The sequence below is a fragment of the Canis lupus genome, chromosome 5, assembly GCF_003254725.2.
Source record: "Canis lupus dingo isolate Sandy chromosome 5, ASM325472v2, whole genome shotgun sequence".
In the NCBI taxonomy this organism is placed as follows: Eukaryota; Metazoa; Chordata; class Mammalia; order Carnivora; family Canidae; genus Canis; species Canis lupus.
The window spans coordinates 14560535-14583515 of NC_064247.1; the positions used below are offsets into that span (position 1 = coordinate 14560535).

At 57.1% G+C, this 22981-nt stretch overlaps 4 protein-coding genes and 1 long non-coding RNA gene across 16 annotated transcripts in view; 3 read left to right on the forward strand and 2 right to left on the reverse strand.

The window, feature by feature from the left end:
- Positions 1-2645, forward strand: part of USP2 (ubiquitin specific peptidase 2) — a 25090-nt gene extending 22445 nt beyond the window's left edge. For 10 of the 11 annotated variants that reach the window (XM_025465236.3, XM_049109875.1, XM_049109873.1 and 7 more), the window contains 3 exons: positions 198-305; positions 476-596; positions 864-2645. In XM_025465236.3, coding sequence (XP_025321021.1) covers positions 198-305; positions 476-596; positions 864-951 — 317 coding nt within the window. In that variant the 3' untranslated portion in view covers positions 952-2645. Of the gene's footprint in view, positions 1-197; positions 306-475; positions 597-863 lie in introns of those variants that run through there. The other variant, XR_007410633.1, reaches the window with a different exon arrangement.
- Positions 1752-6811, reverse strand: LOC125755089 (uncharacterized). The gene is made up of 2 exons (XR_007410635.1): positions 6482-6811; positions 1752-5424 (listed from the first exon to the last, which is right to left on the reverse strand). It is a non-coding gene; the product is annotated as an uncharacterized LOC125755089 (long non-coding RNA).
- An 803-nt stretch (positions 6812-7614) lies between these two features.
- Positions 7615-12991, forward strand: LOC112671201 (membrane frizzled-related protein). Of its 2 annotated transcripts, XM_035716741.2 has the most exons (13): positions 7615-7877; positions 8002-8104; positions 8216-8329; positions 8450-8623; positions 8746-8959; positions 9336-9466; positions 9595-9720; positions 9930-10006; positions 10333-10481; positions 10946-11076; positions 11220-11351; positions 12108-12235; positions 12325-12991. In XM_035716741.2, the coding sequence occupies exons 1-13, from the start codon at positions 7824-7826 to the stop codon at positions 12547-12549; spliced, it is 1758 nt and encodes a 585-aa protein (XP_035572634.1). In that variant the 5' UTR covers positions 7615-7823; the 3' UTR covers positions 12550-12991. The 2 variants fall into 2 exon arrangements, with proteins under 2 accessions (XP_035572634.1, XP_035572635.1); XM_035716742.2 differs by lacking the exon at positions 12108-12235.
- A 187-nt stretch (positions 12992-13178) lies between these two features.
- Positions 13179-14976, forward strand: C1QTNF5 (C1q and TNF related 5). Its single transcript, XM_035716744.2, has 3 exons — positions 13179-13336; positions 13585-13837; positions 14089-14976. The coding sequence occupies exons 2-3, from the start codon at positions 13624-13626 to the stop codon at positions 14604-14606; spliced, it is 732 nt and encodes a 243-aa protein (XP_035572637.1). The 5' UTR covers positions 13179-13336; positions 13585-13623; the 3' UTR covers positions 14607-14976.
- A 1673-nt stretch (positions 14977-16649) lies between these two features.
- On the reverse strand, positions 16650-19452 carry RNF26 (ring finger protein 26). The gene has a single exon (XM_025465248.3). It carries the CDS (start codon positions 18867-18869, stop codon positions 17565-17567), a length of 1305 nt encoding a protein of 434 aa, XP_025321033.1. The 5' UTR covers positions 18870-19452; the 3' UTR covers positions 16650-17564.
- Between the last annotated feature and the right edge of the window lie 3529 nt (positions 19453-22981).

Sequence of the window (22981 nt, forward strand, 5' to 3'; positions counted from 1 at the left end):
CTTACCTTTAGAGAGTGGCTGGTGACAAGGGGCCAAAGTGAGGGCAAGCAGAGCAGGAAAAAAGGAAATTTGGTTGACTTTCCTTTCCTTCCTTTGCTCTTCTGATTCTGGGAAGTGCATCACCCTCTTAGGGCCCTGTCCCCTTTACTTTGACTACCCTCGCCACCCTTTCTGTCCTTGACTCACATCAACACCAGATCTGAAGCGGTTCTCAGAATCCAGAATACGAACCAGCAAGCTCACAACATTTGTGAATTTCCCACTAAGAGACCTGGACCTGAGAGAATTTGCCTCAGAAAACACCAGTGAGTATTTTCAGCTGGGAGGGCAGAAATGAGGCACAGTGCCTAAAATCCCGATGGGAGGCCCAGAGGTGGAAGGAAGCGGCTGCAGAGTGAGTTAGGAAAAGCAGGAGGGAGAGGGAACGTGGGGCAGGAACACGCTGGGGGCCTGAACCCATCTACTTCCTCCTCAGACCACGCTGTTTACAACCTGTACGCTGTGTCCAATCACTCTGGAACCACCATGGGCGGCCATTACACAGCCTACTGCCGGAGTCCAGTGACAGGCGAATGGCACACTTTCAATGACTCCAGGTGAGATGGTCTCAGGCGGGGCTCCTGCTGGCAGACGCCTGAACCTCGCCCATCTGTGTGGCTTCCACTTGGACCAGATAGGAGAGGTCGGTGCCAAGAGGCCGTGTGGTACGTAGGAGTCTGCTGCCCATTTGCAGACTTCCTAAAAGAGATGGGCTCCAGGGCACCCAGGGAGAGGAGCCATGGGCCCTCACCGCCCCCCACAGCACTCAGCTTGTGTCCCCAGGGCCCCCGCAGGGCTCTGACTTCTCTCCACTCTCTCCGCAGCGTCACACCCATGTCCTCCAGCCAAGTGCGCACCAGCGACGCCTACCTGCTCTTCTATGAACTGGCCAGTCCACCCTCCCGCATGTAGCAGCGAGGCGCTCTATCCCTCTCTCCCTTCCCCGGGGTGGCCCCACACCCTAAGTGGTTTTTTTTTTTAAGACAAAAAAAAAAAAAAAACCTGACAAATAAGAGAGAAATAAAGTAAACTAAAACTGCCGAGCAGGAGTTGGCTGCAGCCTGGTCAGGGTCTGGAGCGAGGAACCAGGAGCTCCCGAGCCGCCCCTGGCATGAAGATCGACAGGACGCAGAGCCTGGAGCCGGCACGGTGCCCCCTCGGCTTCTCTTGTTTGCATTTTTTAAGCTTGTGGTTTTTTTTCCTGTGTGTAATAAACAACAGCGGTCTGTGGGGAGCAGATCCTGGTCCACTCGCTGCCCTTCCAGCCCCCGCTCCTCCCGAGAAGACAGCGCCCTCTGGAGCCTGCTGGGAGGATCGCTGCCCGGAAGCCCCGGCGCCCGAGCCTGGCACCCGTCTTCACCTGGACCCCCGCTCACTGGTCCAGAAGCAAGAAAAACACCCATGAGCCAAGAGCCCTCTTAACGCTGCTAACTCCAGGGGGACAGACAAGGGGACGACTTTGAAAAGAGCTGACTTGGGTTTTTAAAAACCCAACTTTTTTGTTTTTTAATTACCATAACAAGTTTTCAGACTGGAGATGCTCTCCTTCACACCTCTTCACAGCTGGGACGTTGTGCTGGTCATTTTTTTTTTTTTTTTTTTAGTTCTTCAAATACACCTTTTCTGATGCTAGCCCCCAGTGGTGCTCGGGGGGTGTTGGCCAAGCCCCAAGCACAGCCACAGTAGACCCGGGATCTAACAAGTTTTTGGGTTTTTGTTGGTTTTTTTTTTTTTTTTAAATGTTTTGGATGGAATCTAGTTGCCTCCAAGAATTGTGCCTTATAGCATTTGGGGACCAGGGGGTAACTGCCCCTCCCTGAAATATCCCTCAGCCTCTTCCCTTTTCCCCAGTGCCCTGCTCAACTCCGCTGGGGGAGATGGGGGTCCTGCCCTTACCCCGGGCTTGGTTTGCATCGGTGAGGCGGAGAGGAGAGTTGGTAGAAGGAGATTTCTTCCGGTAGTGTATCAAGTTTTTCCTGCCCACTTCCTCTACGCCCCCCTGGTCTGCTCCCCAGCTGCTGGAAGGATAGCACAAGCCCCTTACCCCTAGAGCCACTCTCAACCATAATTTATTCCCTTTTAACGTGTTTTCTTCTTGACCTTCGTGCCCTCGCCCCTTCTCAGAGCCTCCTAGACATAGGCCCTTTGGACCGAGTTTCTCAGGGATGCCCATGCCGCCCCTCAGCCCCTCCCGGCATTGGTCTGCAGTCCTGCCCCGGGAGCCGGAGCCTGGGTGTTGGGGGACCTCTTGCCTCAGCTGTACGATTCTCTCCCATGGGTGTGATTTTGCCCTAACTGGTTGGACATAACTCGGTGCTGAGAGAGTAAAGCTGTGCAGCACCAAGGCACGGAAGCTCGGTGCGTCCGCACAGCTGGGCCCAGCATGTGCCCCTTGGAGCCTGAAGCCTGCCAATGCTCCCAGGAGGCGGCATCAGAGAAAGATGCCCCAAGTTGAACCGGCCTGACCCCCCTCCCCGCCCGTCCCAGGGAAGCCCTGTGAACCTGAGCCAAAGGGCTGATGTGCACTTGTTTACTATGTAAGCAGGAGTAGAAGAATGTCTGATGTACAGTGGAACCTTGTACAGAATAAATAATAGCTTTGAGAAGTTGGTAAGTGATGGCATCTTGATTTGGGAAGGGTCTGCACCCAGGAAGAGCTCTGAGCAGATGAGTCCCTAGGTATTTTACTGCTTCAGCCAGACCGTGAATTCCAAGTTCTCGAAAAAGTTGCCCACTCTAGTCTAAATTTTGCAACTCTACACAACTGAAATAGTACACGTTTTGAATGCTATTCATCTGGATTCACCAGTTAACATTTTGCCACATTTGTTTACGGATACTTTATTCCTGGGGGCAAAACACGTAGGGGCGAGGTGTCCCTACCCCCCCAATACTTCAGCATGCATCATCCCACATAACCTCAACACCCTCTTCACCCCTAAGAAATGTGGCACATCTGGTAGACGCTTCTTTAACTGGACCATCTGCCGTTTAACTGCTGGTGTGGACACTCGCAGTGCCCTTGACACTCAGGTGCCTGTACAGACCCGTGACGAGCTCCAGCAGAGGCTGGGCATAATGACATTTGCTCTTGGGGCAGAGTGGCTGTCCCTGGATGGGGGGGGGGGAGCAAGATTTGGCACTTGATAAACGAGAGACTTCAGCTTGCCCTGTTAATACCTAGAAAGAGCTGCTTTTACAATAAAGGTTTCCTTCCCCGAAGTGCGTTTTTTCAAGATTTAAAACAGATGTAACCCTTTAAAGAGATTGCCTCTTTGGGGCACTCAGGGACCTGTCTCCTTCGGTTTTTTAATTCTTAGTATTATTCAGATTTTCTATTTCTGCCGCTGATTTTAGAACTCTGGAAGCTGAAGCCTCCACCAGCTGAGTATTTTATCAGGATTTTTCCTAACTGCCTCCCTGCTCCAGACACTAAAAAATCAAGGCCTGTCTGTTCCGTCTTTGCTGAGACAGCAGTGCCTGCTGTCAGACTCACATCATGGGGTGAGACCGTCGTGGGATCATTTCTTCTGGGCGTTCCCCAGGAGTGGGAAAAACAGTGACTCAAACCCTGGTATTTCTCCCTGGCCTGCCCTGGAAGTGGCCTGACCCAGGATAAGATTTTTAAAGGCAGCTGCTTTCCCCAAAACTACAGGTGAACAGCGTGGTCTTTACAATGGAAAAAGGCGCCTGGCAAAGGGGATGGGTGAGCCCCAAATCAGTGTACCTTGCCGCACGTCTCTCTTGACCAGTTTTTCACTGGATGTGGAAGCCACCTGTGCATTTCTGTTGTCTTCCACAGGGGAGCAGAGGGCTATGGGTAATGTCAAGGGCAGGGGTTCAGCCCACTCCACCCTTGCTCCCCAGCTCTCCCTTCCGTACTTAACCTGTGGCTTTCTCATTCCCATGGCAACAGGTCTGGGTGCTACACAGATCTCAAACACAATCTGTCCCCATGTTTCTTTATCCATCAGCTTTGCCTCCTAGCAACTGGGATTTCTTCCCCCATTCTTTGCTTGCCTTCCAGCAGGCCTCCCCCTGGGGAGGAAAGGGGGGGCTCTCCCCTCTGCAACTGTTCTTGTGTGACCTTGAGCAAGAACTTCCCTCTTGCTGGGCCTTGTGCCTCATCTGCATTGAGGAGATTGGACCTGGAAGTTCTCAGTTCAAGTGTCTTCCTCCTAAGTCACTTCTCTATAAATACACGCCTCAAAGTCCCAAGTGAGGGGGCCTTTCATGCCTCTGGTTCCAATTTAAAGAGTTACTCTAGATTTTTTTTAATGACCAGTGCTCAGAAGATACATATTTCTTTCCGTAAAGCGTCAGAGTCAGGACCGTAGAGGTCACCTTGTCCATATTCTCATTTTGCCAGTGAGGACACAAGCACTAGAGAAGGCTGACTCAAGTCCCCTGGTTTGTCAAAGGCAGAGGCAGGACAATTCTCATTTCTATCTCAGTACTCTGACTTCTGGGTGAATAATTGACAGCCTCTTCAGGACTTTCTGCAGCAAATTTTCCAACCTTGTGTCTGTTAGGAACTGAGCTGAACAGCAGGAACAGCTGAACCCCCTGACTCAGTACTTCCACACACACCCAAGAGCAAAACCACAATCTGTCCCACACCTAGCCCCCAGCAGGGTCGGCACCAGGCACCTCTGAGGACCCCTACCCTTTGTCGCTCTAGAGGCAGAAATGAGCACCTGAGCAGGAGGCAGCAGGCAGCAGAGAGATTTGCATTTACAGTCCAAGCAAATTACTTAATTGCTCTGAGCCTCAGTTTCCTCCTCTGTAATCCGAGCATAACAATACCTACTCAGAGTTGTGTCAGGAACATACTAGGTATTCAAATGTCCACCTCCTACACACACACACACATTTCCAGGACTGTGCCATCAACATCCACATTCTCTTAGTGGCTGATGCTCAGGCAATGTTTGGTTCCCCAGCCTCTCAGGATGCTGTTTCTTCTTTTCGCCTCCAAACGACATGCAATAAAGGCTCAGGAATGCAAAGTAAGTATAGCATTGCCCAAACCAGAATCAGTGAAGCAGAACCACAGAAGGGAGGATCCAAATCCAAGGGACGAGCATTTCTAATTTCCTGATATTTTGCTGTAGCCTGTCTCTTGGAGATCACGGAAGGCCGGCTGGGATCAAGCTGCCATCTTCCAGGCTCCTAGAGCTTGAGATGATCCAGAAACCGGGGGATGAGGGTCAAGGCTAGGGCTGGCAGTGGACAAGGGGAACGAGAGGACAGGATTGACGGTTCCTAATGTACACCACTGGTGCTGGCCCTCGGAACAAGGAAGGAAAGCATTCTCCATCTGGACACTTGTCTTTAGTAGGAAGGACATGGCATGTTCCAGGGACAAAGAAGAGGCTGGTCTGGCTGAAGTGGAAGTTTGAGGTAGCAAATTAGCAGGAGAGAAAGCTGGAGAGCGGGAGGTCCCAGAATGTTCTAGCCAACCTCCGGCTGGCCTCACCCTTCCTGGTGGCAGAAGAGCCACAGGGATGGGCAGCCCCAGTGGTGCAGCGGTTTAGCGCCACCTGCAGCCCAGGGCCTGATCCTGGAGTCCCGGGATCGAGTCTCAGGTCGGGCTCCCTGCACGGAGCCTGCTTCTGTCTCTCTCTCTCTCTCTCTCTCTCTCTCTCTCTCTCTCTGTCACTCATGAATAAATAAATAAAATATTTTTAAAAAAAGAAGAGCCACAGGGAGTCAAGGAGAGAGAACCATGTGTGGGTCAGCATGGGGGAGCTACAGGGAGCCGCCCTCTCAGTAATACAAGCAGAAGCCCAAGAGAGCTAGAAATCACTGGGGTATCTCTCAAGTTCCCCTTACCCAGAGGATGGGCAATGGCAAAGCTAGAGGGAAGCTTCCCGCACAGCCTCTGGAAACCTGTCCTGTGTGCTCACAAATGAAAAGGAAATAAGGGGGCACTTGGGTGGCTCAGTGGTTGAGCATCTACCTTTGGCTCAGTCGTGATCCTGGGGTCCTGGGATCAAGTCCCGCCTCGGGCTCCTCGCGGGGAGCCTGCTTCTCCCTCTCCCTGTGCTTCTGCCTCTCTCTCTGTGTCTCTCATGAATAAATAATTTAATATAACTTTTTAAAAGAAAAGGCAAATAAGATCTTAATAAGATCAAATAAGATCTTAGCATCATGATGTAAATACTTTTGACTTCTCAAACCCTCTGAAAGCTGTCCCCATCCAAGGGTCCAAGAAAAATGGCTTGCCCCCCAAAACAGGGCCCCCCAGGAGATGACTGGAGAAGAGCCTGTGGGTGAAGGGTCCCCCCACCCCAAGTATGAGGACAGCAGCCTAAGCATCACAGAATCTGCTGCCTCTGTTTCCTCTCCCCACTCCGGGTTCCTCTGTTCCCTGCTGTCGCTGTCGCCACAAGCCTGGGCCCCAGCAGAGGAAGACAGGTGTGTCCTGGAAGGCACGTACCTTGGGTTTCCCCGGCCCTGGATTCGAGTCTTGCCTCTGTATCGCACCGGCCACTTGGCCTTGGGAAGCCTCGGTGCCGTCGTCTGTGAATTGTTGCACTTCTCCGCAGCCGCGTGACCTAAGGAGGGAAACAAACCGCGAGGCCTCTTGCCCGGGGCCGACTGAGTAACGTCCTGCCAAGAGTAGCCTCCCTCGGGATCCCTGGGTGGCGCAGCGGTTTGGCACCTGCCTTTGGCCCAGGGCGCGATCCTGGAGACCCGGGATCGAATCCCACGTCGGGCTCCCGGTGCATGGAGCCTGCTTCTCCCTCTGCCTGTGTCTCTGCCTCTCTCTCTCTCTCTCTCTCAATCTCTATCATTAAAAAAAAAAAAAAAGAGTAGCCTCCCTCATCGCGCCCTGCCCGACCCGGCCGAGCATGGCTAACACGAAGCCCCCCGCTTTGTCCCCGAGGACTGCTGGGCCAGGCTGGGGTTTTCCAAGAGAATGTCGTCGCCGTGGAAGAGGCATGAAGGGGTCTAGCTTGCGGAGGGCGGGTTTTCTATCCCGCAGCAGCAGATGGCACCAAGTGCCAGACTCGATGACACCAAGCTTAGCAGAGGGCCTGCCCGGCCCACCTGTCCGAGGACTCGGCACCCCTTCTGCTCTGCGCAGGCCGGGGGGCCCCAGGAAGAGGCGGCCAGCCCCTCCTGCTCCCGGTCACGGCGACACATGCTCCCTGTACCGCTTCTCTCCCGGGCCACACAGGTACTGTCACGGGGACTCCCAAAGACCCAGGCTTGGCCCCAGGCCCCAGGCCCCGGACGGGAGGGCGGCAGGGTTTGCCTGGAGCCCTCAGGGCTCGTAGGCCTTCCAGCGGCCAAACCCTCCACCCGGCTCCCAGGCGCCCTCGTGCCTGCATTGTCCTCCTTCCCTCCAGGCGCCCCTCAAGTGCTCACTCAACACTTTGGGGGAAGTTAGGAAAGTAGGAAAGGGGGAGTCACCCACACACACAGAGCACCTACTCTCCTCTGTGGGATGCGGGGTGTTCTCAGCCACCGCCTGTGCCTTTAAGGACGGCTGCCCAGGGCCAAGCCCTTGACCTTAGCATCCTCAGCTGAGTTGGATTAAGGGACCATTTCATGCCTTTGCGAATTCCTCCGGCTGCTTCCCTGGCGCAGGGACGGAGGAGCCAGGAGCCTGAACCCGGCGGCCAAGGGCAGTCTGAGTGTTGGTCTGGTGCAGCTGCCCCTTCCCAAAGGGAGCAGAAGCTGCCCCTCAGAGAGGCTTCTGGGGTCAGGGAGGGGCCCTTGGCGGCCTCAGGCCATCACAGGGACTCTCCAAGAGCCATGCAGAGCCCCGAGCCATGAAGGAATGCTCAGATGTCGTCCTGTGTGTGGAGGTGACAGGGCTGAGCAAGGTAAGGGTCCCGTGGGACAGCTCTCCCAGGACCCAGATCCCCGCCTAGGGCTGGCCGTGCCCAGGGACGTGCCAGCCAGGCAGTGCCGCCACTGGCCCTCCACCCTCAAGTCTTTCCCTTTCAGACTGAGTTCTGCAATCCTGCTTTTGAGCCTGAATCAGGGCCACCGTGCCCTCCAGCGGCCTTCCGGGAGGATGCCAGCAGCGGCGTCCCAGCTCCCTGGCACGGTAACCATCTCGGGGAGCGACCCAGGGGAGGACAGAGAGGCCCAGGAGCTGAGGACAGTGTGAGGGTTGCCTAAGGAGCTCTCAGAATGCCATCCTGCCCCCCACCCGCAGGTCGGCGCCCCCGAGGGCTGCAGCCAGACTGCCACTTCTCCTGGCTGTGCGTCCTCCTGCTGGCCAGCCTGCTCCTCCTGCTGCTCGGGCTGCTGGTGGCCATCATCCTAGGCCGTGAGTACCACGCCCTGCTTGGGAGGAGGACTTTGGAATGAGATTCCATGAGCCACTCGATCTGTCGCCTCTGGGGATCCAGGTCCTCTGAACCCCACTCCCCCATCTTCCCACCTCCAGAGTTTCGGGCTACAGCCCTGTCCGGGGCCTCCTCTCACCCACTGCCTGCCGAAGGCCTGACCCCCAACACGACCACCAACCCCACTGCTCCCTCCACCACCACCATCTCTCCGGCATCTGGGGACCCTAAAGGACAGCTGGAGGAGGCAGGCATGAGCCCCTCCCCCACGCCCAGTGAGTACCCAGGACAATCTTCCTGGAGAAGAGCCCAAGATATCAGGAGGGGAGGGCAGGGGCCAGGAAGAGGAAACTTGGAAATCCTTTCAACCTCGGAACTCTAATCTTCATCTCTGCAGCCTGTGGGGGCCTCCTTCCTGGCCCGAGGGGCTTCTTCAGCAGCCCCAACTACCCAGACCCTTACCCACCCAACGCCCACTGTGTGTGGCACATCCAGGTGGCCACAGACCAAGCCATACAGCTCAAGATCGAAGCGCTCAGCATGGAGAGCGTGGCCTCCTGTCTTTTTGATCGCTTGGAAATCTCCCCTGAGCCTGAAGGACCCCTCCTCAGGTGGGTCCCTCCGCCCCCAGGATACTCACCCCTGCCCTGTGCCACTGTCTAGAGGACAGAGCCAGGGAGCAGCAGTGGGAAAGACTGGACTGGGAGGAAGCTGAGAGACCCAACCTGGGCCCAGCTCTGCCACCAGCCTGCTGTATGACCTCAGGAAGGTCGCCTTCCCCCACCTATGTGGCCCATGAACAAATGCCACAAGGATGGACATGCAGGTCAGGAGAGTCAGAGCTCCCTGGGACATGAAAGGATGCCTTCTGACCCCACTGTCACCAGGCCAGGGCTTGAGGAAAGAGGACTGCAGGGCCCAGGCAGCCTCCACCCCGGCTGGCCCCGAGCTCTGAGCCTCCAACACCCCCACCCTGGCTTCTTGCAGAGTGTGTGGGAGGGTGCCTCCCCCAACACTCAACACCAACGCCAGCCACCTCCGGGTGGCCTTCGTCTCCGACAGCAGTGTGGAAGGATCTGGTTTCCATGCCTGGTACCAGGCTGTGACTCCTGGGAATGGTGAGTGTTTTCCCACCGTGTCTCTGGCTGCCTCTCAAGGGTCCCCTCCCCTCCCCTCCAGACACGCCCAGCCCTGGCAAAAGGGGTGCCAACTCTGGGAGTTTCTGAATGCAGACACCCGTCCCCAGGGAGCTGTGCTGAGGACGAGTTCCCCTGTGACCAGCTCGTCTGCCTGCTGCCTGACTCAGTGTGCGATGGTTTTGCCAACTGCGCTGATGGCAGTGATGAGACCAACTGCAGTGCCAAGTTCTTGGGTACGGGCCCTGCCGGGTGCAGGGCGGGTACTGTCCTCGGGCATCCGATCCAGGTTCGGCCTGGGCTCCCCAGCTCTGGCCCAGCCCCAAGCTTGCCTGGATGTTCTTCTGGCCCAGACGTGCTTCTTCAAGGGCCTGGCCAAAACTCTCCCCTGCGGTTCCTGCTGGCCCAGACCCTGGCAAACTCATGAGCCTCCTCCTCTCTGCAGGGTGTGGGGGGAATCTGACCGGGCTCCAGGGTACTTTCTCCGCTCCTGGCTACCTGCAGCGGTACCCTCACCAACAGGTAAGCCGGTGCACCACAGGGAGGGGGATGTGGCACCTGCGGGCACACCTGTGATGGGGAACAGCATGGGAGACACTGCCTGGTTCTTGCAGGGGTCAGAGCTCAAACAGGCAGCAAGGGAACAGTTTTTAGAGCTTACCAGGTAGCCAGGTGTTCCTGGGCTGGGTAACCGTCTCTCGGAGAGCAGAGGAGTTAAAAGGCCCATCCACCACCAGTGCGAGAGCTGGGTGGGCCGCCGCCAGCCGCTTCCTACCCGGCCTGCAGCTGGATGCCCAGCTCAGGACGGGAGACGCAGCCTGAGCGACCCCATCCGTGCCCTCCCCCAGCTCTGCACCTGGCACATCTCAGTGCCTGCGGGACACGGCCTGGGACTGCAATTCCACAACTTCAGCCTGGAAGCCCAGGACGAGTGCAAGCTGGACTACGTGGCCGTGTACGAGACCAGCGACTCAGGGGCCCTCGGCCTCCTGGGCAGGTAGCCGCTGAGCAGCAGCCCCGGAGAAACTCTGACGGGCAAGGCCTCCTGCAGATTGACCCTGCTCTCTCCCTGGCTTCCATCGCCTTCTGCTCTAAGCCAGAGGCCTCTTCACCGTCACCGGAGGAAGAGTCTTGTTCTTCCTTAGCCCAAAACCTTTGCTTCGTGTTGCCCTGTGCACAAGGTCATTTTCCTGTGCCCTCCCTGCCTGGCTCTCCTGCCCCGTGGGGCCCACTCCCGCTTCCCCTCAAACCCTCGCTGGTTTTTCTCATCGCCAACTGGCTCGAGTCCACCATTTGCTTAAGGCTTTGCCCACTAAATATGTGGCACTAAGTTCCCTGAGTCAGCAGCCCTGTGTCCCATCCCCACTGACACCGCCCAGAGCACCAGCTCAGAGTGAGGCCCGTGGGAGCACCCCGGAGGTTCAGGGCCCCCTGCCCAGGTCTGCTCTCTGCCTCGGGCAGGTTCTGCGGAGCGGAGCCACCACCTCGCCTCATCTCCTCGCACCAGCACCTGGTAGTGCTCTTTAGGACGGACCGTGGCATCAGCAGTGGTGGCTTCTCTGCCACCTACCAGGCCCTCAATGCCACAGAGAGTAGGTGTCCCTGGGTGAGCGGGTGTGGGCCGCAGAAGCTCCTCCAGGAGAACGAGGAAGGGCTCCAGATCCCAGTCAGGGGACCGTGAAGGCAGGGTAGGGGCACAGGTGTGTCCCCACTGCCATGCCTGCTCTGCCTATAGATCCCTGTGGGCCGGGAGAGTTCTCTTGCCATGATGGAGGATGTAAGAGTCTGCAGTGGACATGTGACACATGGAGACACTGCACAGACAGCAGTGATGACAGTTGCAGCAGCCCCTTGTTCCCACCTCCAGGTGAGAAGTGCACCCCAGAGCACCATAGGCAGGGCCTGGCAGGCCAGGGCAGGCTGGGGATCCGGTCATAGAAACCCCACTGCCATGCTTCATAACAGCCCACCCCTGTCCTCCCTGATGGGGGGACTCAGGATCCTGACCCTGGAGCTACACCACAGAGTCCGGGAGGGATTCTCACATGGTGGGGGCAATTGTACTTAATGTCACCAGGGAAGTGGGAATCTGGGAGTCGATGGCTGGGGTTTCGAGAACCAGCCCAGCCTCGTCACTCAGCACCCTCTGCACAGCCCACCTCAGAGAGGAAGGTGAGGGGCACCTGGCTGGCTTGGTTGGTAGAGTATGTAACTCTTGATCTTGGGGTCATGAGTTTAAGCCCCACCTTGGGTGTGGAGCCTACTTAAAAAAAGAAGAAGCAGATGATGATGATGATGATGATGATGATGATGATGATGATGGAGGCAAGGACAGGGGACAGGGGAGTTCCTTTCAGATGCCCAGCAGGCTCTGCCAATGTCGGTGACCCACACTCCCGAGGTCAAAGAGACACCTGCATGATGCCCAGGGCCAGCGAAGGATGTTCGGGCAGGCTCTCGAGGATAACGGGCACCCACGACGTGCACAGAGCATCTCCGTGCACGTTATCTCCTTTGATTCCCGCAACAGCCCCCATCTGACCCGGAGCGAGTGGTTAGGGGACTTGCCCCAGGTCAGAAGCCAGGGTACCCCCACAGTGATTCTCCCCTCCCACCCCCGCAGAGCTGGCCTGTGAGCCTGTCCAGGTGGAGATGTGCACCGGCCTGAGCTACAACACCACGGCCTTCCCTAACGTCTGGGTGGGCATGGCCACCCAGGAGGAGGTGGTGGAGATCCTCAGAGGTTACAAGGTGCTCTGGGCAGAGATTAGGAGGGACCCCCAGATGTGGAGGGAGCCTAGGGAGTGGGGTGCCTGAGGGCTGATCTCCTCCTTCCACAGAGCCTGACAAGTCTGCCCTGCTACCAGAACTTCCGGAGGCTCCTCTGCGGGCTGCTTGTGCCCCACTGCACCCCCACAGGCAGCGTCCTGCCCCCCTGCCGCTCTGTCTGCCAGGAGGCGGAGCGCCAGTGCCAGTCTGGCCTAGCTCTACTGGGTACCCCCTGGCCTTTCAACTGCAACAGGCTACCTGAGGCGGCTGGCCTGGAGGCTTGTGCCCAACCCTGACCCTGAAGCAGGCCCCTGCCCTCTGCCTGCCGGTCCAGCTTTGCCTGTCAGGGCGGGCAGGCAGGGGACTCTCCCCATCCTCTCTGGAGCCTCCCAGGGAGGGGAAGAGAAGTCCTCGGCAGGGCTAATGGAAGCTTCCCTGCCCTTTACTTCCCCAGCTCCACTGAGCCACTGAGCCACCGACCGTGAGGAGTGCTTCCCATCTGAGCACCACCTCCAATCTCGTGCCTTCCCTTTGCCACCTACTTTCTCAAGTTCTCCATCACCTGCCTTCTGACTCTTTCATTTATTCAACAAAACTGTACCGAGTGCCTAGGCATGTGGCAGGCCCTGCCTGTTCGGGTCCCAGGGATCCAGCTGTCCGTCCGCCTCTAGAACTCTGCCCTCTGGGTTCTCAGCTTCTACTTCCCGGGACTGGGCCTGTCCCTGGTCCCTGGCATCGCAGCATCTCTCCTTGCGGCTCCTCGGAGCAGCGGGTGTCCCGGCGTCTGTCTCACAGCCCTGCCTCTCTGTGCCCGGCTGAGACTCCCCCTCCCTTCTCCCCCAAGCCTTGGCCGGCGGCCGGGCGACACCACGAGTTATTTCCCTGCTATTTCCCGGCCGGGAGCTCCTGGCCCCTGAACAACTGGTTTCCTCTTGGAGTCTGGGAGGAGCGGAGCGGAGCCGGCAGGGAGCGAACCCGGACCGGGGGGACGCCGAGGGCAGGGGACGAGCGCAGGGGCGGGGCAGGGTCAGCCGGAGGGTCCGGAGCAGCGAGCGCCCGAAGGAGGCCGGGGAGCCGGGAGGGGTGAGTGTGGCGGGGGACGGGCGGGGGTGGGGACGGCAGGGCCCGGGTGGGGGGGAGCCGCCAGCCTCTCCCGCCGCCCCCGCCCCGGCGCCCTCGGTCCCGGCCCTGGGGGCGCCTCTCCCGCTGCCCCGCGGCCGCTCAGCCTCAGGCGGGTGGCGCTGGGGTGGGGACCCAGTGGGCCGCGCCGGGGCGGGGAGCGAGCCGGCCCGGGCTTCTGGGTCCCGACTCCCGTCCCGCCCGGCCCGCAGACTGCGAGACCCGGCGGCCGGAGCGCCCGTGCCAGCGCCATGAGGCCGCTCGTCGCCCTGCTGCTCCTGGGCCTGGCGGCCGGCTCGGCCCCGCTGGACGACAACAAGATCCCCAGCCTGTGCCCGGGGCACCCCGGGCTTCCCGGCACGCCGGGCCACCACGGCAGCCAGGGCCTGCCCGGCAGGGACGGCCGCGACGGCCGCGACGGCGCGCCCGGGACTCCGGGAGAGAAAGGCGAGGGCGGGAGGCCGGGTAAGCAGGCGGCGGGGTCGCCGTCGGCCGGGCGGAGGGCCGGGGCTCGGGGTCCCGCCAGGGGGCGCCGCGGGCTCGGGGCTCGGGGCTCGGGGCTCGGGGCTCGGGCTCCCGGAGCGGGGCGGGTGGCGCAGCGCGCGGCCCGGGGACCCTCTGGGGGCGGGCAGGGCCGGCAGGGCGGGGAGGGGGCCGGGGGCCGCCGCCGCCGCCGCGCTCGCCCCTGACCGCGCCCCGCGCCCCGCACCCCGCAGGACTGCCGGGGCCGCGGGGGGAGCCCGGGCCGAGAGGAGAGGCGGGACCCGCGGGGGCCACCGGGCCGGCCGGCGAGTGCTCCGTGCCCCCGCGCTCCGCCTTCAGCGCCAAGCGCTCCGAGAGCCGGGTGCCTCCGCCGTCCGACGCGCCCCTACCCTTCGACCGCGTGCTGGTGAACGAGCAGGGACACTACGACGCCGCCACCGGCAAGTTCACCTGCCAGGTGCCCGGGGTCTACTACTTCGCGGTCCACGCCACCGTCTACCGGGCTAGCCTGCAGTTCGATCTGGTCAAGAATGGCGAGTCCATCGCCTCTTTCTTCCAGTTTTTTGGGGGGTGGCCCAAACCAGCCTCGCTGTCAGGGGGCGCCATGGTGAGGCTGGAGCCAGAGGACCAGGTGTGGGTGCAGGTGGGCGTGGGCGATTACATTGGCATCTATGCCAGCATCAAGACAGACAGCACCTTCTCGGGATTTCTGGTGTATTCTGACTGGCACAACTCCCCCGTCTTTGCTTGATGCCCGCTGCAAAGTGAGCTCAACCTCTCTCACTCCTAGGGGGGGAGAGTGTGACAGTGACAGCCACACCATCCGGGAGGGCTGGCCCCCCTGGGGATGTTGTGAATGACTCCGTCCTGCTGCTGTCAGAGAACGGGGACAGAGGCTGTCTGAGATCGGGGCTGGCAGTCTGGGGCAGCGGCTGGATTTCTGCCCAAAACCAAAGGAGCACTCTGTGCTGGCAGGTGTAGGTCCCCATTTGCTCTGGCCCGGGGACCCCAGAGGCAGGGTGCCCTCTTCCTGGTGCTCTGTTTCTCTGGGTCCTCCTTGTCCCTCCTATTCCTGGGCCCTTTTCTCAGAGATTATTCAATAAATCAACAACAAAAAAATCCTTCTGGCTCAGGCTTTCTTCTTTACCGGTGAGAAGGCCCTGGTTGTGAGGATGGGGGAGGGGAGAGGGAGCGCTGGGGAGGATGTGCAGGGCGGTGGTCAGGCAGAAGGAAGAGCTCCTGGGCTGGATGAGTCATGCAGCAGGAGATACAGGAAACAGGCCCAGGTGAATGAGAAGCCGCTCCATTGAGCTGCTGCCTAAGTTGTGTTGGATGTGTGCAGGAGTGCTTGGCTGAGGATGCCTTGGCACCGGGCCCTGGCCACCTTTATTCTAACTCAAAGATGTCATATGAACTGGGCAGGGGCTACCTTCACCATTCACACCCCTACCCTGATCAACATAAAGGATCCCAGGGTTTGCACCTATGACTGCTCTGGCTGCCTGCCTGGTCTCTGGATAACTGGAACGCTATTCTTTGGTCCCCCCCTGCCAGGGAAGTGGTGTGTTCCTGGGTGGCTTAGAGGAAAGTAGTTTCTGAGTTGAGCACAAGAGGGCGTCCCAACTCCAGAATGCAGCAAAAATCCCAGGGAGCTTGAGCTCCTGACTGCCAGGGTAGTTAGGGGAAGGACGGGTATTGAGGTCTGCCAATGTAATTCCAGATGGGGGTGCGGAAAAAGGGGGTCCTTTGCTCCCAGTTCAGGAAGTTTATCTTCTCTCATAAAATGTTTATCCTCACATTAAACAGAGACTGGAAGGAGCCGAGCCTTCCCTTGCTCAGCGCCCTCTGTAAGGTTGGGGAGGGATGGGGGGAGAGGCCCTCCCCAGGCCTCCCAACTCCAAGATAGATGTGGGGAACTCCCCCCACCGTGCAGGGGATAGTCTGGGTGGGCCGCGCCACCAAGTCTGAGGCTAGCCACAAAGCCCCTTCAAGGCTCCCCTCCTCTGACCTTCAGAAGCCAGCTCAGCCCCACCCCCAGCCCATGACTAACAATCCAGGGTTTGCCAGACCCACAATCAGTTCAGCCTCTCAACCCCAGAGAATGCGGAGGGGCCTCTTCTCAGTTTCTTCCTGACCTACTCTAATTCCCTCTCTCCCACCCCCACCGCCCAACCACCCAACAGTTTCCAGAAGGCTGCCCCTGGCATTATGCTCCTAGATTTAACATACAATTACGCAGGAGTGCCCCCCCCCCACCCCTTACTGGACATGTGAGAGCAGATTGAGCATGGGGACTGGGATTAGGTCCTCGGCTTTAGCTCCCAGCTCTCCGCCAGGAGGCCTCCCAGCCTACTCCAGCCCAAGAGACACAAAGACAAGCGTCAGCTCCTCCAGGAATCAGAGGGTAGACTGGACACCAGGCAGCAAGAACCCCAAATTACCTCTTGGGAAGAGAGGCACCAGAGAGGCTGGGAAGCTGACTCAAGGGATGAGAACGTTCACACTCCTCTCTACTTGGGCTTAATTCTGGCAAAGTAGAAAAGATAGAGAGGGCTTTCCCAAAGCCAGGTGTGTGAGGGCACAAATTGGAGGGGGCGAAAGCTAACCAGCCATACCTGGCATGGGCTCTCCCCAAGGCACAGTCCTCACATCCTATCTTATCTCTTCTGCCACCAGCTCCCTCACAGACCACAGTGACTCCAGCAGGACTGAAGGACCCGGCTGCACATCAGTTAGGGTGCACTTACTGCTGACCAACTGCTCAGCCCTGTTAGGATGCACACAGAGGCCATCAGAGCTGTCAACAGAAATTTATTCACCAGAAACATGGCCAGACAGACCCATCAGGGAGCTGCATACCCCTAGGCTGGCCCCTTCCGTATTTGGACCCTAGTGAAATAAATGTGTACAGTCTGTTCTCCCCGATGTCAGGGAGAGACAGAGGGGAAATACTATTGTTCTCTGTGATGTGGGAATGAAAGGGGTAGGAGTGGAAATCTGGTATCCCTCCTGAGGCTCCCAGTGGTGCTGGGGTGCCAGAGGGTAATGTGGTCCCAAAGCCAGGTGCAGACACCCATCTCACCCCAAGGGGTAAACTCTTGATCCTAGCTGTTGGATCTGGTTGGGAGGGAGTCTCATAAGATCAAGATGGACAGAAATGGTAACTCTCAAGGCACCTGAGAGATACTATCCCCTAGGCCTACCAGTGCACACAGGTGCTCCGAGTGAAAGCAAAGGTTCAAGTTCATTTCAAGGCCCTTGAGTTACCAAAACATCCAAATGACAGTGATGTGTTGTGGCTGCTGAAGCTGGGGAGGGAATGGGGAAGAGTCAGGGAGAGGACTTGCAAATCCTCAACAGAAAAACCAGAAGTAGAGGGGGAGCCCCAGAGATTGGCATCTGGATGGGCCCCGGCAAGCTGGAGGGGAGTCCCCAACAGCCTCGGGGCCTTGCATAGTGACACACTCACCACCTCCGGCATCACCGGGACGCACTGGGTAAGGAGAAGCTGTTACCCTGCCCCACCCAGCTCATAGTCTTCCAGAGTATCCTATCTCAATGTCCTGGAGATATGGCCTGGAGGCTTGGCATGACAGCCATGGGGGCAGGAGGGGATACAGGCCAGGAACCAGGAGGTCAGGTGTTAAAGCTGTCCTAGCGCAGGTGGCTTCATGGAGCATGAAAAAGTGGGCTGGCAGGGAAGGAGTCTTCAGAGGTAGACATTGAGGGTCTGCAGAATGCCCCGGCGGCAGAGTGGGCAGTTGCGGTGGTAGACGGGGTGACGCATCAGGATCTCAGTGCAAGCCTGGCACAGGCACAGGTGCCGGCAGGGCAGAAGCAGCACCGTCTTGCTCTGGTCCTGGCAGATGACACACTTTTTCCGCTCCTCTTGCTCCTTGAGCAACTTCCACGGGTCTTGCCCAGCTACAGACTCCTCCTCGTTGAGCCTCTCCCGGCCACGGGCAGCTGTTGCTCTGGCCATCCTGACCTCTTCCTCCTCTTCTGCCTCTGATCTGGGCCCTGCTTCAGGAAGAGTGTCCTGTCGCCAGGTCCTGGCTGGGGGCACCCTCCTAGGGCCACCCTGAGGGGCCCCAGGCGCCCCTCCCCGGTTTGGCCAGGTGGCCAGCTGCAGGCTGCGGCTCCAGACTCGACGCCAGGCCTCCAAGTCCAGGGCTAGGCGAGACAGCCGCACGACATCCTCTCGGAGCCGGTGATAAGATGGCCGGGCATGGAGCTGACTGAGTGCCCGGGTGGCCAGTCTCAGGGTGAGGTCCGGGTGCAACACGGTCACCATCACTGCCAGCACGCAAGCCAGCAGCACCAGGCCGGTGACATTGACGAGCACGAAGTTGGTCAGGAGGCGGGCAGCTGACGCTAGGAGCTCCAGTGCTAGCTGGCAGGGGGTCCAGAGGAGGATGGCCATGGCCACGGCACTGCTGGAAATGTGGGCTAGGAAGGCAGCTACAACGTCCGTCATCCTCCACAGCGGCCCCATCACTGCATCCCACAGGGCCAGCATTAGGGAGAAAAGGTTCTGAGTGCCTATGAGGCAGATGTTGACCAGGCTGTTGATCACATAGGCCACGAGGCTCATGGCAATGGCACAGATGTCACAGGCCTGGCGCAGCAAAGCATGACCACTGGAGACCACATTGAGCACCCCCCGGTGCAGGATCTCCCGGCTCCTCAGTGCCCCGTGAGAGGCCAGGTGCCCCAGGAGCTTTAAGCTCTCCAGGCCAGAGTAGCAGCTGTACAGCAAAGTACACAAGGCCTGCAAGCCCCCAAAGGTGAAACGGACCAAGGCTTCGATCAAGGCCAGCAACGAAAGCAGGACTCCGCGGCCCAAGTGCAAAAGACTAGTCAGTACCGTGTGTGGCAGGTTGTAGATGAAGGCCAGCAGCCAGGCCAGGGAAGCCAGGAGGGAGGACACCAGCAGGAAGTTGAGGTCCAACACCAAGGTCAGCAGGTCCAGCACAAGGCCCACCCCATTCACTATCAGGTACACAGCCTCCATGATAGGGCTGTGGAGGTTAATCCGAAAGGAAAGCTGGCTCCAGGTTGAGGGCGGGTGTCAAGGCTGCTAATGTTTGGGGGCGTCAGGGGTCAATCTGGAAGGGAAGTGAGCAGTCTCCAAGCCAGAGAGAAGCAAGAATCTGAGCAAGAAACGGGTGAGAGCGAGGTGGAGTCTCAGTGGAGGGAAAAGGGGCCAGACGCCGGTCCAGGAGTCCCGGTTTGGACGCCAGGCTGTCTGGGAGGGAAGAAGCCAAACATCTCTAAAGTGGAGGTGAGCCCGGGCCGGAGGAGGGAGCTCAGCTTTGGAGGCCAGGTGGCGGCGAACCACGGCCGGGCAGTGGGTCAGACCGAGAGGAGACCGGGAACGGATGGTGTCGGGCCGGGGCCGGGTGGGGGCGGCGCAGGCTGGGCGCGGGCTCGCGGTCCAGCTACGCAGGTACCCCTGTCCCCGCCCGGCCCCCGTCCTCTGGGCTCGCGACTCTTTGCGTCCAAAGGGGTCGTGGGAAAGGGAGTCAGCCTCAGCAAACCCCAAGCGCGGCCTCTACTCCGCTGGGCGCCGCCATCTTGTGTGCGAAGGGGCGGGGCAAAAAGCGTGATAGGGAGGGCGGGACGACGAGCTCCGACCAATCGTTGAGGAGCAGCCGCAGGAAACCTCGAGCATTCATTGGGCCGTTTGAACGGCGCCCGAACGTATTTACTCTCCAAGGGGAAGGGCGGAGACAGATTGAAATCCCCGCCCCCTTGAGGCAGCGATTGGTCAGTTGAAGGGCAGAAGCGGACTAGGCCCTCCTCCTAGCCCCGCCCCCTAGCAAAGCAGGATTTGTTTGTTTGCACTGGGACCGGATACCTGTGCTGTTCTTGCTACTGGTCCCCGGGTCGTGAACCTTTTAGGTGAGAGTTGAAGGTTACTCTCTCTCTGAGCTGGGCTCTCGAATGACCGCCTCCACACCCTGCTCAGACTCGCGGCCTCGCCCTCCACTACTCATTCATTCATTCATTCATTCAGTCGCGTTTATCGAGCTCCGGCAAATAGAATGGAGACCCAAACACCAAAAATGTTTCAGGGTGTGCCTGCCCCCAAGCCGCTGCCAAGGGGAAACACGTTGTTACAGGGGATTCCCAAGCTGCTATTCCAAACTGTTTCCTCCAGCGTCATCAGCTTTTCTCAGCATCTTCAGGAGATTATCTCATTATGACAAGGAGGCCACAGACCAGAAATAGCTCACCCTCCTACACTAGCCCCTATTAATTTGTTTACTTGAGCATTCTAGTTAGATATGTACACCTGAGCGGCTCCAGGTTCCTCAATAAGTTATCCTTTCCTTTAATATTCCAAATGTATTTGAGACCCCATCCCAAATCTGTTGGGAAATCTGGTGTTCTCTAGTAATGCCAAGGATACTTGGGAGTCTTATCCTTCCCTCGGGTCACCATTGCTTTAATTTCCTGCTTATGTGAATGTTTTGTCCTCCCCCAGGCTTGGACACCTAAAAAACGTTTGTCCGGATTCACTCACCCAACCCCAAACACTGCCTGAATCCCTCTCTCCCCACAGCCCCCCTAATAGCAAGCTGAGTAGGGCAGCAAGCCTAAGTGGAGGTCCCACCAGGGGTCATAGCATGGTGCAGAGCAAGGGCTGCAGTTCCTAAAACTCCACTGGTTTTGCCCCAGCCTCTTTCTCACACCTGTCAGGCCCCAACTTAATGTTTTCTGATGGGTTTTCCCTTTCTCTTTCCTCTTCCCCTTCCTCTTCCTTGTCCTCATCCTCTTGGGATTTCCCCTCCCTTTTTCTAGCCCATCAGACTCCAACTTCCTATTTTGCTTTTTGATTTTACAGCATAGTCTGTCTCTACTCCCAACCCAATCTCAGCTCTAACCACAAAATGCTGATCTCTCTAACCAAGGGAGAATAACATAAAGATTTGTGTTATTGGGACGCCTGGGTGGCTCATCGATTGACATCTGCCTTCAGCTCAGGACCTGATTCTGGAGTTCCAGGATGGAGTCCCATATCGGGCTCCTGCAGGGAGCCCACTTCTCCCTCTGCCTATGTCTCTGCCTCTCTGTGTCTCTCATGAATAAACAAATAAAATTAAAAAAAAAAAAAAAAAGATTTGTGTTAGCCTCCTGCTCACATCATGGTCTGTTGTGATTATTGTTGCTGATGTTTTTATTATGCAGCTGTACATTCTCCCCCAATTTCAAATCTTGGAGAATACGCCCACCTCTGCCTCAAGATATTTGATCTCCCCACCCATAACCTGTCCTCTTCAGAAAGGTTAGCTGTCCACTACTGTGTTCCTAATGTGTCTTCCTGCGGCACTTGATACCAGTGGCCACTTCCTCCACTCTTGGCTCCTGACCATGACCCTCCCCTGTATTCTTTCATGGCTCCTTTTCCTGTCTCCATGACAACTTCCAAATATGTGCCTTCAGCCTGAATCTCTCTTGCAAAGTTTAGGTTGCCACCGCTTCCTGGACGTAGACAGTGCCTGTATATCGCACTGGTGCTTCAAACTGAACATGCCCAAATCAAATTCAGCGAACTTGCTCTGCCTACACTGTGTCCAATTAACCAGGCAGCTTTCCACACCACATAAATCTTCTTGGAATTGGCAGGATCCAATAACAGTATTTCCATTAGTTTGGGACCAAAGCTTCTCTTCTGGATGATCTGAGACTTACCAAAGAACCTTGAATGAGCTATAACCTTTGACTCAGCTGGCAAACCAGCTATGAGCAAGTAGAGGTTACGTGTGGCCACAATTCTTGGGACAAATGAATTGCTGTATGACAAAATGCTCTCCATTCTTAAGCTAGAAACGGCTGAAAAGTACCATTGAATGCAATGCAAAAGAAGTGCTGGGATGACACACTTGAACAAGCCAAGGTACTTTCCTCTGCTGAAAAATTATAAATCACTCCCCTTGAGGTAACCATGGAAATGGTGGTTTGGTTTGGAGTCAAGTACAGTATCTCTACTAAGTTGATAATATTTCTTTCTCCTCCAGGACCGTGTTTCAGATAAGAGCCTGTTAAAACCCACAGTTGCCAAAGTGGGGATCATCATCTGTTTGGAGGCTGGAGAAAGAAGAGGAGAATATTGGTGGAAAAAGCTGACACCAACTGACAGTAAGGAAGAAGTTCGAATTGCTTACTTGTGTGAGTTGCAGTGATTGAGAGGAAAATCAGCCAGATCTTAAGAAAACTGAATGCCTAGAGCTACTATCTATCCTTGCAGAGTTTGTTTTTTGTTTTTTAAGATTTTATTTATTCATGACAGACACACAGAGAGAAAGGCAGAGACACAGGCAGAGGGAGAAGCAGGCTCCATGCAGGGAGCCCGACGTGGGACTTGATCCCAGAGCCGGACGTGGGACTCCATCCCGGGGGGGCCCCAGGATCACACCCCCGGCTGAAGGTGGTGCTAAACCGCTGGGCCACTGGGGCTGCCCTCCTTGCAGAGTTTTATACTGGAAGTTGTAGTGGGGAGTGGGGTGAACTAAAACTCTCAGCATGTGCCCCCAAGAGGCCTGCTGGGGCCACAACTGGTTTCTGCCGCAGCGCTTACTGTAGGGCTTTGGTTTAGCTAGGTGAGAGATGCTAGCTGGGACCATGAAAGGGGATTTTAGAGATGGTGTAAAAACATGCAATTCAGAAGTCTTGTTTGTGGTATTATGTATACTATAACCTTCCCCTTCGGCTCCCCATTAAGGATTCAGTATAATCTATATTACTGCCATGGCATTAGAGTTGGATTTTTTCCCCTTTTTGATCTACTTCTGCTTTTGATTCATGCAGTTCATTTACAGGGTCCCAAAGTAAAAAATGTTTAAAAAGGCACATTCATAGGTTTGTTTTCATTCTGCCCCTGCCACCTTGTTCCCTCCCAGTACCAGCTAGGGGCCCCACAAATCACAAACATACCAAAAAATGTTTTCCTTGGTCAATCAGGATCCAGGGCTTGGCATTGGCCCAGCAGAATTCATAACTCTAAACATCGGCTGTGCTAATGACACTGCTTGGACCCAGAAAAGCCCTTCTCCACATTTCATAGCATCCTGGAAACAGGAGGTGACTGGGTCCAAATGCCACAAACAAAACTCCTGAATT

Excerpts from the sequence above, each read along its gene's own strand:
- RNF26 (XM_025465248.3), bottom strand. The coding sequence starts at position 18,869 with ATGGAGGCTGTGTACCTGATAGTGAATGGGGTGGGCCTTGTGCTGGAC.
- C1QTNF5 (XM_035716744.2), top strand. The coding sequence starts at position 13,624 with ATGAGGCCGCTCGTCGCCCTGCTGCTCCTGGGCCTGGCGGCCGGCTCG. Across the intron at positions 13,838-14,088 it reads AGGCGAGGGCGGGAGGCCGG|GACTGCCGGGGCCGCGGGGG; the intron begins GTAAGCAGGCGG and ends CGCACCCCGCAG.
- LOC112671201 (XM_035716741.2), top strand. The coding sequence starts at position 7,824 with ATGAAGGAATGCTCAGATGTCGTCCTGTGTGTGGAGGTGACAGGGCTG. Across the intron at positions 8,330-8,449 it reads GGTGGCCATCATCCTAGGCC|AGTTTCGGGCTACAGCCCTG; the intron begins GTGAGTACCACG and ends TCCCACCTCCAG. Across the intron at positions 10,482-10,945 it reads GCCCTCGGCCTCCTGGGCAG|GTTCTGCGGAGCGGAGCCAC; the intron begins GTAGCCGCTGAG and ends TGCCTCGGGCAG.